At 39.3% G+C, this 12,179-nt stretch overlaps 2 protein-coding genes across 6 annotated transcripts in view; one reads left to right on the top strand and one right to left on the bottom strand.

Moving 5' to 3' along the window:
• ECHDC2 (enoyl-CoA hydratase domain containing 2) overlaps positions 1-8,217 on the top strand; it is a 32,591-nt gene extending 24,374 nt beyond the window's left edge. Inside the window, exon 11 of the transcript XR_006205895.1 lies at positions 8,177-8,217. The gene's annotated coding sequence lies outside the window, so the exon portion shown is untranslated. The remainder of the gene's footprint in view (positions 1-8,176) is intronic.
• ZYG11A (zyg-11 family member A, cell cycle regulator) overlaps positions 1-12,179 on the bottom strand; it is a 74,889-nt gene that overhangs the window by 4,165 nt on the left and 58,545 nt on the right. For 4 of the 5 annotated variants that reach the window (XM_042951328.1, XM_042951331.1, XM_042951330.1 and 1 more), the window contains 5 exons: positions 9,602-9,763; positions 9,482-9,526; positions 4,314-4,508; positions 758-819; positions 264-361 (listed from right to left, as the gene is read on the bottom strand). In XM_042951328.1, the coding sequence (XP_042807262.1) occupies positions 264-361; positions 758-819; positions 4,314-4,508; positions 9,482-9,526; positions 9,602-9,763 (562 nt within the window). The remainder of the gene's footprint in view (positions 1-263; positions 362-757; positions 820-4,313; positions 4,509-9,481; positions 9,527-9,601; positions 9,764-12,179) is intronic. The other variant, XM_042951329.1, reaches the window with a different exon arrangement.

The following is a 12,179-nucleotide window of genomic DNA, read 5'->3' as shown; positions in this document are numbered from 1 at the left end:
TAGTTATAATTATCAAATTATTAATAGTACCTGCCTGTGGGGAATAGGAGTGAGAGCCAACTTTCACTTTCTATACTGCTTGACATCCACCCCCAAATAGATTATAATTCTGTGACATTTTTTAAACTAATAAAAACATTTTCCAACTTCATTTTTTAAAAAAGTTAAATTCAATACAGGTAAGCAAATTTTCAAAATTCTATCTTGAACTTAACCTTTATACAGAAAAACAGTTGGAAAACTACTATGTTTTGAATACATACGGTTTTTACTGCAGACATGATACATTGCCCATAGTGCCCAGAGCTGAACCGCTGGTTGAGAGAAGTTGCCAAGGAGTGGGAAAAATGCCTTGAAGGATCTAAAGAGGCACAAAGAAGTTCATTTAGAACTCAGGCTAGCATCTGTGATACAATAATTATTTTTAACCTCTCCACAGGATCATTTCCTCATTGAGACAGATGTATTGTTGAGCATATATCAGAAGCTAACATTTAAGAACTTACATTCTATGTTAGACACTCTTTACATTCAGTATCTCATTTCATCCTCAATCTTGCACACAATAAGCCTCATTTTACAGAGGAGTAAAACTGAGTCTCAGAGATCTCCTAAAAGTGATTGTCCCAAAATCACAAAGTAACAGGATTTGAACATAAGGCTATCTGACTATATCTTATCACTGTACCATGGTCTCTACATAGTGAGTACAATGAGGACAAGCTTTAAGAAAAGTACTGCGCCATCACGAGATTACCTGTAGGTCACCAACGCTGTCATCTTACAACTTGAACTTGGCCAATTCTGGATGGTTGCATACTATACAAAAAGAGAAACCAGGATTCTAGTATTGTATTCCATCCTTTTTAAAAGGCCATAATAGGCTGTTTCATGCCATTTATAATTACATATATATGAAAAAACAAATCTTCAAAATATGGGAATGATCACCCAAATTAAGGTATACCTACCTGCCAAAATATGAAGTAGATAACCATTAAATATGTAGAATAGGAACAAAGTCATGTGGAAAACAGTGCAATAAGAGGGGGCTTCTGAGTAAAGATGCAGGACTTGGCATGCATCCATTCCTTTCCTAAATCCCATGACCAGAAATAGTATAAATGGTTTAAACTAAAAGAAGGCAACCAAACAAGAACAAAGCAGAAAGAAAATGGTGAGTGATTTAGTAGATCTAGCACTGGAGAAGATTAAAAAATGAACCAGTTTAAACAGAACTCCTAGACATAAAAATCTGGCACACCAAGTACTTTAGGAAGTGAGATTAGAGGTGGGGTTAAAAACAAGAGGAATGATCAAAAGTACCGAAGAATCAAGACTCCCATATCTCCTTTCCACCACTAATAAAAATTTCTGGACTGGGCAACCTTGTGAACAATTAAGGGTTGAAGTACCATGTTAAAAACAGGGATGAAGTGAAAATCTAAATGATAAATGCTGAGAGTCCCTTGCTCTCAACTCTCTTCCTCTAGTGGGATTTCAGACCATTGGAACCAAGCTTATCATTTTCAGTCAGGTGAACAGAAGATTCTTCTTGAGGAAAATTCCAACCAGTTCAGCACAGAAGATCTAATGACAATGACAGTGACTAATACAGATCATGCTAGGTGAGGCCCACAGTTGACAAGTTCCACCCATCTGCACCTAGCTTCCAAACAACTCCACTCTTAAATGTGAGTGGACAGCTGAAGATCTCCATATACTTTAAGAAAGTCTGTAACATAAACGATAGAAATAGGGTGAAAAAGCAACTTGCAGAAAACAGAAACCTTGAAGGAAGAGGAAAATTTAAAAAAACAAAACAAAAACAAAACCCAAACTAATCATTACTACCTTTAAGGAGATAATAGATACAGCAACCATGGGAAAAGAGTAAGATATTATATGAAAAAGAAGCACTCAGAGAACAAAAGAGAGTTCTTGAAAATTAAAATAGAAATATATAAATACAAATATATAACTATACATAATATATAAAAACACATTATAAGCTATAAAAATAAATAAATATACTGTGGTACCTGGGTGGCTCAGTCAGTTAAGTGTCCAGCTCTTGATTTTGGCTCAGGTCATGATCTCACAGATTGTGAGATTGAGTCCCACATTGGGCTCTGCACTGACAGTGCGGAGCCTGCTTGGGATTTCCTCTCTCTCTCTCTCTCTCTCTCTCTGCCCCTCCCCTCCTTGCGTGTGTGCACACTCTCTCTCTCTCTCAAAAAAAAAAAAAAAAAATTAAGGGGCACCTGGGTGGCCCAGTTGGTTAAGCCTCTGACTTCAGCTCAGGTCATGATCTCACAGCTCGTGAGTTTGAGCCCCACGCTGGGCTCTGTGCTGACAGCTCAGAGCCTGAACCTGCCTCGGATTCTGTGTCCTCCTCTCTCTCTCTCAAAAATAAACATTAAAAAAATTTAAAGTATATGTTAAACTATATGATGAACCATATAAATATATAAAATTACATTAAAATAGTTAATTATATAATAAAAAATATAAAATACAAATATAAATGCAAAACCCAAAAGGGGGGAGATTTTTTATTTATTTATTTTGGAGAGAGAGAGCACAAGTGAGGAAGGGGCAGAGAGAGGTGGGGAGAGAGAGAATCCCAAGCAGGCTTCACACCACCAGTGCAGAACCCAATGCGAAGCTCGAACTCACAAACCTCAAAATCATAACCTGAGCCAAAGTCAGACACTTAACTGTCTGTGCCACCCAGATGCCCCAGCAGTGGAGATTTTTAAAGATTTTTTTTAAAGAGGAAAACAGGGAAATAGGTAAGGAAAAATGAGTCCAGGGAGGCCAAATCCTAAGGCGGGGGGAAAAAAAGAGGAAGAGACTAGAGAGGGAGAAAGAAATTTCCCAGAACTGAAGGAAACAAGCTTCTAGAGCAATTAGTATCCAAGATAATGATGAAAATAAACCTACATCCAGGCACACCACTGTGTGATTTTTGAGAACAAAAATCTTAAAGGTTCCGAAGGAAAATGACTTCTCAAAAGTGATACTGAGAAAACAAAGAAGTAATGACTTAAAAATTCAGAAATAAAAATATTCCAAAACTAAAATTCTATACCCAGCCATGTGACTAACTAAATATGAAGGTAAAATAATGCCCTTTTCAAACAAATAAGGTCTGCATTTTTTATTTATTTGAGAGAGAGAGAGAGAGAGAGAGTGAGAGTGAGAGAGAGAGAGAGAGAGAGAGAGAGAGAGTATGGAGGTGGGGAGGTTGGGAGGATAGAGGGAGAGAGGAGAGAAGCTTAAGCAGGATCCATGCCCGGCACAGAGTGTGACGTGAGGCTCGGATCTCGTGACTCTGAGATCATGTAAAGTCTGAAATTTTCTATTTCATGCATTTCTTCTGAGGAAGCTACTAGATAAGATCCAACAGAATGAGGGAGTACACCAAAAAACCAGGAAGGCATGCAATCCAGGAAACAGGGAATCCAACACCAGAGAAGTAAAGAGAATCCCCAGTAAAGGAATATCCTGGAATGACAGCAGTATAGCAGATACACAAATAAGCAGACCAGATGGAAGAAAACAGAAAGTTCTGGGAAAGAAGTCTTAAGAAGCTGAAGTAGATGGAATATATTTCAATATACTGAAAGGATATATATACTTGGGAGTATAGGAAAGGGTACGCATAGGGAAAATGAGAAAAAGAATCTTCTTTTTCCAGAGTGGGAAAATGAATGAACAGATTAATGTCTAAAACTGCAAAATGAAGTAGCAACAGAGGTTATTTAGATATGGAGAAAATATCAAAAGAAATAGCTTGAAAAAAAGCTCAAAGTGGAAAAGAGAACTGGTAAAGCCACATTCAACTGTGTATACGTGTAACTTTTATAAAAGAAAAATATCAGGAGGAATGTAGCAAAGTGTTAACAGAGGTTAGAGCTTGATTGTACGGTGAGTGATTTAGAATATTTTCTTTGTACTTTTTTATTATGTTTCCCATTTTCTACAATGAATACATATTTCTAAAATTCTTGGGACGCCTGGGTAGCTCAGTTGGTTGAGTGTCTGACTTAGGCTCAGGTCGTGATCTCACAGTCTGTGGGTTCGAACCTTATGTCAGGCTCTGTGCGCACAGCTCAGAGCCTGGAGCCTGCTTCGGATTCTGTGTCTCCCCCATCTCTCTGCCCCTCCTCTGCCCACACTCTGTCTCTCTCTCTTTCTGAAATATAAAATAATAATAATAAAGTAAAATTCTTAAAACTAGAAAAGTAAGTCTCCTGCAAGAAGAGATCACGACACAGTTTGTAAAGAAGAATGAATGGTCCTTGTACCAAATCCTGGAGAAGAGCACTCCTCTGAAGGTCATGGGACATCCAGGGCTGTGTGTCAGATGTCAGGTGGGCTATGATGCCTGCAGCAAAATAACTGACTTCCATTTCTTTGCTATGGAGCAAGCTGCTAATATGTTTCACCACATCTTCAGTCACCAGCTTGGAAGACAGTTCTCTAACTTCAGCTATGTTGTTCTACAGGTAAAAGAGCAGAAAATATCAGAGATAGGAAAGGGAGAGGAATCAGTGTCTGATTCTCTCTTCCTTTACTACTGCTTAGCTTAGATACTTCATCCCATCCTCCTCCCTCTCAAGTTAGCCTAAAACCCACAATCCCACGCCTTGATGAGGAGGATATCAGTAATGACAAATCACTGAGTGAGCACTTACTAAGTGCCAGGCACTGTACTAGACAAACAAAAAGGTCCTTTTTTCTGCCTTATCTCATTTCATGTTTCATATAGTTTTACCAAGAAATAAGTCACGCAGCAAGATTTAACTTGTCAGTCAGAACTTGTCAGGTTTATACTGCTAATAACCAGTTGAACTAGAATAAAATCCAGGCCTGACTCAAATACTTAAGATTGCTCAGGGCCTACTATATGTTACATTAGCTTGAAATTTAACAGTAACAATGAAAGGCAGGTAGTATTTTATTTTATATATTAGGTTTCTATGCTGTTTAACAAACTGCCACAAACTTGGTGGCTTAAAACAACATACATTTTTTCTCTCTCAGTTTTTGTGGGCCAGGAGTTCATCCATGGCTTAGGTGGCTCTTCTACTCTGAGGTCTCAAAAAGCCACAAAGTGCTGGCTGGGCTGCATTCTCATCTGGGGGCTCCACTGGAAGGAAACTTACTTCCAAGCTTACAAACTGTTGGCCACATTCATTAAGATTGAGGGTTTCGTTTTCTTGCTGGAGGCCACCCTTAGCTCCTAGAAGCTGCCCATAGTTACTTCCCACAGGGGCTTCTTTCTCCAACTACTTACTTCTTGGCAGCTTGCTTTTTCAAATACATGGAAGAGTCTCTCTAGCAAGTCTATTAGCAAGAGGGATTAACACCATAGTACCCCTAAATCAGAGGGGGATATGTTCTAAGACCCCCAATGGATATGCCTGAAACCACAAACAGTATCAAATTCTATAATATACTGTTTTTTCTACACAAACATACCTATGATAAAGTTCAATGTGTAAATTAGGCCCAGTAAGAGATTAACAATAATAGAATAATCATAACAATATATTGTTTACTTTTGTCTGTTTTTTTAAAGTTTATTTATTTTGAGAGAGAGAGAGAGCATGGGCAGGGGAGGGGCAAAAAGAGAGGGAGAGAGAGAGAATCCCAAGCAGGCTTCATGCTGTCAGCGCACAGCCCGACGAAGGGCTCAAACTCATGAACCATGAGATCATGACCTAAGCTGAGATCAAGAGTTGGGCACTTAACCAACTGAGCCACTCAGGTGCCCCTCATGTAACTTTTATTACATGCCCCTGTTATAGGGGCACCTGAGTGGCTCAGTCCGCCACTGAGTTAAGTGTCCGACTCTTGGTTTTGGCTCAGGTCATGATCTCATGGTTTGAGTTCAAGCCCAACATTGGGCTTTGCACTGATGGTGCAGAGCCTGCTTGGGAGTCTGTCTCTTGCCCCTCACCTGCTTGTGCTCTCTCTCGCTCTCTTTAAAAAAAAAAAAAAAAAAAAAATTTTACATGAATGTGGTCTCTTTCTCAAAATATCTTTTTAAAGCTTATTTATTTATTTTGAGAGAGAGAGAAAACACATGAGCGGGGGGAGGGGCAGAGAGAGAATCCCAAGCAGGTTTTGCTCTGTCAGTACAGAGCCTGATGTGGGGCTCAAACTCACAAACTGTGAGACCATAACCTGAACTGAAATCAAGAGCCAGATGCTTAACCGACTGAGCCACCCAGCACCCTCTCTCAAATATCTTATTTCACTGTACTCACTCTTCTTCTGCTTGTGAGGAGATGACAAAATGCCTATATGACAAGACAAAAAAAGGTGGATGACGTAAGCATGTGACATAGCATTAGGCTACTACTGACCTTTGGACCATTCCTCAGGAGGATCACCTGCTTCCAGACTGTGAGTAACTGAAACTATGGATAAGGGGAAGGGGTCTACTGTCTACACACCATAACATAATCACAGAACTGATATCCTATCATCTTTGCTATATTCTATTCGTTAGAAGCAAGTCACAGTTCCTGCCCACATTTGAGAGGAGGACTTTTACAAAGACGTGAACACCAAGAAGAAATCAGAATCACTAGGAATCACCTTAGGGTCTGTCTACCACACAGATGAAAACACAAAGGTTTAGAAGTGAAACACATAGTCAAATTGAACACAGCAGTTACTGTTCCTTCTGAAGTGGTTTTCAGAAAAGTATACCCTAGAGACTAGTATGTTCAAAATAGCATCATACAGCACTATGCAGAAAACTAAATTATTTTGAGATCACTTACCCCAGGTTTGTTTTTTTTTTTTACAAGACCAGCTATACCCTATTGATTTCAGCAGAAACTGCACTATTGTGAGATTTCCCCCCCGTTTTCCCCAAAGCTATCTATACATACCCTCATCAATAGTAGGATTTCAGCATTAAGTCGATCAGATGGAAGCCCCAGACAAGGAGAGACAACATGACAGCATCCTTACTATAACTGAGGACACCTTAGATGAATCACAATTTCTCTTATGAGCTTGGCAGAGGCTACTTTTCTAGTACCTTTTTCATTCCAATAGTCTATGAACAAAATGTTGAGAAGAGATGGAAGCTACAGGAGAATGTGGGTCTTCTTCACTCAGAAAAAGGAAGGAAAGGAGGCATCCTCAAAAACTCTCAGCATTCTGAGAGGCTCTCAGAAAAAAGATCTTTTAGAAAAGGTTAGCTAATAGTAGGACACTTAGCTTTATATAGCATATATGAGGCTTCAATCCACCTTTCTGGCCTTATTTATTGCTTTTCCCAACTTCTGCCAAAATTCCAGATATTCTTTATTACAGTATCCCTTAAATGATTACATTTTCTCATCTTCCCTAGCCAAAGAGCTTTGTCTCCTACTTCTTTTGTCCTCTATCTTCCTACTTTTTTGTACCTTCCAATATTAAGATTTCCAATATTAATCATTTAATCCCCTCTACTCTGTTCCAAGTCCTATAGGTGCTAGGGATACTAAAGTAAAGACACAGTCCCTGCTTTCAAGGAGTGCATGCTCTAGAATCAAAAGCTTCCACTAGACTTTGTGCTTTTCTAGCACTTACCACAGTCCCTCTTAAATCAGAAAATTATTCATATACCTGTCTAACACTACCTCCCCAACACTGAAGGACCATCAGCTGGATGTATTTCATGCATGGCAAACTGCAAGGACTTAACAGTATGTCTTCATTACTTTTTGTAAATGTTCACCTTTATCTTCTGGAAACAAAGAAATTTCTCAATTATGGATATCCTGATTGAGAGGTAGTATAACAATATAATCAAAGAAATTTCTAAAGAATTGATTACCTTGATAAAAAAGTATGGTAAAGTGGTTAATATCAGAGGGTCTACAGCTAGACTGCCTGAGTTTGATATTTGATTCTGCCTCCTACTACTTAGGTAACAGGATAAATAGAACATAACACAACTTTTCCTATCTCTATGTGACTTAGCCATGTGACTTTGCTCCTCCCATCAAGGGGTGGCCACCTCCTTTAATGTGGGCTTAAGCATGGACATATAATAAATATATATTTGGTCTTTGTTGCCAGTTCTTGAAAGAGAAGTCTTCAATCCCTTGGAATTTCCCAAGTGATAAGAGTAATCAGAGCATCTTTGTTCTTTATTTGGTAGGCAACTAAATAAATAACTTCAGGATGGGGATTGGTTGCCAAAAAAAATCAAACCTTAATTAGAAGCCTCGGACTTTCAGCCCCACCCCACAACCTCTGGAGGAGGAGAGAGGAACTGAAGATTGAATTAATGATCAGTCATGCCTATGTGATGAAACCTCCATAAAAAATCCTAAACGATGGGTTTAGAGAACTTCTGAATTGGTAAACACATTAAGGTGCTGGGAGGGTGGTGTGCCCAGACAGAGTATGAAAGCTCTGCATGCACTCATCCTTCCTTGCCCTATATCTTTCTTCCATTTCACTGTTTCTGAGTTGTATCCTTTATAATAAACTGACAATATCAAGCAAAATGCCTTCTGGAGTCTGTGAGCCATTCTAGCAAATTATCAACCTGAGGAAGGGGTCATGGACACTCCTAATTTATAGCCAGATGGTCAAAGGTATGGGTGGCCCAAGACTTAAAACTGGCAACTGAAGTGGGGCAGTCTTATGAACCTGAGCCCTTTAACTTGGATAACTTAGGATAACTTAGGTAGGTAGTGTAAGAAAGGAATTGAACTGAATTGGAGCATACCCAGTTGTTACTGAGAGTTGGAGAAGTGATTACTGGGAAACACCCCAGGCCACCTAGTGTGCTTTGCCCAAGGAGACATTAGAGAACGTGACATAAGCAGAGGTTTAAGAAGCACTTGCACAGTGGGACTTGCCTTCTAGCGCTACCCTGAAACTGAAACAAGCCCAGGGTGACAGGGGTGCCTGGCTGACTCAGTCAGTAGAGCATGCAACTTTTGATTTCAGGGTCATAAGTTCAAGCCCCACATTGGGCACAGAACTCCCTGGGGGTTAGGGAGGGGGAGAGAAGAAGAAGAAGGGAAAGGGGAAGAGGAGAAGAAGTCATCGCCCACGGAGATACAAGGCCCAACTAACAACCTGTACCAACTGTCACAGTGAGAGTTAGGCCATCTTAGCACACCTAGCCTTAGTTGAGCCACCAGATGACTACAGCAACATGAATAACTCCACTGGAATTACTGAGACCAGAAGAACTGTACGGCTACACGGAGTTCAAATTGTTGACTCACAGATTCAAAAGTAAATAAAATGGCTGTTGTTTTAAGCTGTAGTTTGTTCAGAGCAAGAGGACTGATGTGGTATTATTTTATAGGGAATCACGTGAACACTAAATGAGTTAACACACAGAAAATTGCTTACAATAGTGCCTAGCATATAGTAGGTGCTACATAACTGTTAGTTTTATTATTTTTTTTTAGAAATCAGAATTAACTGAAACAATTCACCTTACCCAAAGACCAAGTACTTTGCTTTGTATTGCTGACTCTGAAAAAGTCTGTCAAAAGAATATACAGGTTACTTTACCATGAAAAAAAGAACTTTACATATAAACTCAATCCTGTCTTCCCACCTCCAAGACTTGGATGAAGATTGCCAATCCTTGATTTTCTATAAAGTGACTGCAGGCAGCTGGAGACTCATCTGTAAGATTCCAAAGTGCTTTCAAAGTAAACAAGAGGGTGACATCATCTAAATTTTCAGTAGTCTTTTGTTTTACTATTGCTAGAAGTTCCTAAAAACCAAAGAGACAAAGGGTTAGATGCCCCAGTGACTAACTCAATTACAACATAAGAAAAGCAATAGTTGTTCTACCACTTAATAGCTCTGTGATCCATGTATTCTCTATATAATGAGTTATACCTAACTCCTAAGATTTTTATGAAGATTAAAAGAAAAAAACAATTCAGCTTTAATGAGCACTTAATCTAGTTCTTGGTCCTTGTTAATAAGACTCATAATCAAGTACATATTAGCTATTCCATTATTCATTTATTGAGCATGGTTGGTCAACACCTCAGGTAAGAGCGACAGATTAAAAAAAAATGTTGGTTTTTCTCTCAACTAAATAAAAGAATTTTAAGTTTGGGAAAATGTTCTGAACGAAATACATAAAAGCCTAAGAATTTACTTTAGAAAAGGCAGGAAAAGGAAACCTCCATGCAAAGGTAATATGTATACTGAAACAAATGAGACCAGAAGAGAAAGAAAGATAATGAGTTAAGCAAGGAGTGGAGACATAGAGGGGGAGGGAGTATGCCAGGCAGAGAAAAAGTGTGCTGTTCTTGAGCACACTTGAGCAGATCAGTATGGCTAGAGGGTAACACCAGTACTACAACCATATGTCATAATAAAGAAATCATTGGCTCACTTTAACAGAGATTCCAAAACCCCATTTCATATCAGAATAATTTTGGACACAAGTGAAGCTAGTATCCTCACTTTCCTGCAAGCATATTAGACTGTTGTGAGAGAGGGAAAAGATAGCCATTTTCACCTAACCACCTAATGAAAACACATAAAGTAAAACAGCACTGAACAAAGCAGAGTATGTCTGTTTTCAGGAGGAATGAGACCACCTCAAAAATTTTACCCAATCAGGAGAGAATGTATCGAGAGAATTTATCACAAAAATAAAGCTGTGAAAACCAAGAGGGAAGTGTAAGAGTGACACACAGCATTGGTAGCAATCATTCAGACACCCAATGGGGTGAATGGCCGCAAAGGCAAGGGAGGGAGCAGGGGAAGTGAGGCTGACCCTGACAATAATAACGAATGTGGCCAGGCCCGTGGTTAGATGCTTTATATATTTTTACCTTAATGACATTCAAAATAACTGCAAAATATTACTCCTATGACAGATGCCTGTTTTTCAGATGATGCCAGTTTTCAGATGAAGAATCTGAGGCACAGAGAAGATAAATAAATTATCTAAGGTCTTATGACTAGTGGCTGAACACGGCTTGTTTTCACCTAAAGCCTGAATTTTTGGTAACATTTCCAAAATTGTTTCTCCGAGAACTACAGGGCTGCTCTTCCCTCCGTGTTACTTCAGGACCTGCTCTCTATCTCGCTCTATTCTGTATCTCTGTCTGTTCCTGTTAACCATTCCCAGCAACTCCATCACATCATCTTGACGAAACTGCTGCCTCAAACACCCTACTTTATGCCCTAGAATCCTGAAAAAGACTGCTCGAGTCTCATCTTCAATATCTGCCAGAACACTCTGAAGAGGGCATTCAACTGTATCTGGGAATTCTACTGGATTTCTCAATGAATTTGCTCCCAAGACCACTCTTCTTTCATCATTCCCTCTCCCCTCCGACTTTACTCACCATCTTTTTACACCTCTCACTCGATCACCTCATCTAGTTTTTCACAAACTACTGCTGTTCCTCCTGACAAAATCTACCAGCCTACCTACACATATATCAACGCACCCCGCTTTCCCTTCTGCTTTAGTCTAAAGCGAACATCTTTACTCCTGTTCTATACACAATTCCTGCACACACACAAAGATTTGGCACCAAATTACTTCCCTCTTTATTGCCACTGCCATCAATTTCTCCTTTTTTTTCAGAAATGTTTTCAAGGGCGTAGAATAGATCTTGGAAAAAACCAATTGCTGGCCCCATGTAGTATCTTCCTTTCTTTTTTTCTCATTAAAGTATATCAAAAAGTTGCTTCCGTGTTGCACCTCCCATTTGCTCATCATTGTAGTCCAAACAGGCTCTGTCCCACTACTCCACTAAAATAATGTAAACAAGATGACTAATGACTTCCATCCTGCCAAATCCAACTGGCACCTCTCCGTCCATCTCACTCAACCACTCAATAGCATCTGACATGACTGCTCAATTTTTCTGGAAATAATTCTCTTGGATTCTAAGACATCACTCTTTCTTGGTTTTCTCATTTTCAACACAACTCCACTCTCCTTCCCCGGCTTGTTCTTCTTTCTAACACACTCATTTCAGTCCTTCTATTTACTCTATATGCACTCCACACTCTCCAGGTGATTATATCCCGTATCAGAACTGAGGACTCAAATTATTCTTACCCAATACTCTGAGCTGTGCCCCATATCAAACTGCCTCTGTGACATCTCAAGCATTGCAGAAATTAACATGTCTAAAGTCATTCTTGATTTT

Source organism: Panthera leo, chromosome C1 (assembly GCF_018350215.1).
Source record: "Panthera leo isolate Ple1 chromosome C1, P.leo_Ple1_pat1.1, whole genome shotgun sequence".
Taxonomy (NCBI): domain Eukaryota; kingdom Metazoa; phylum Chordata; class Mammalia; order Carnivora; family Felidae; genus Panthera; species Panthera leo.
The sequence above is the reverse complement of the archived record's forward strand: the minus strand, read 5'-3'. Positions and strand labels throughout refer to the sequence as shown.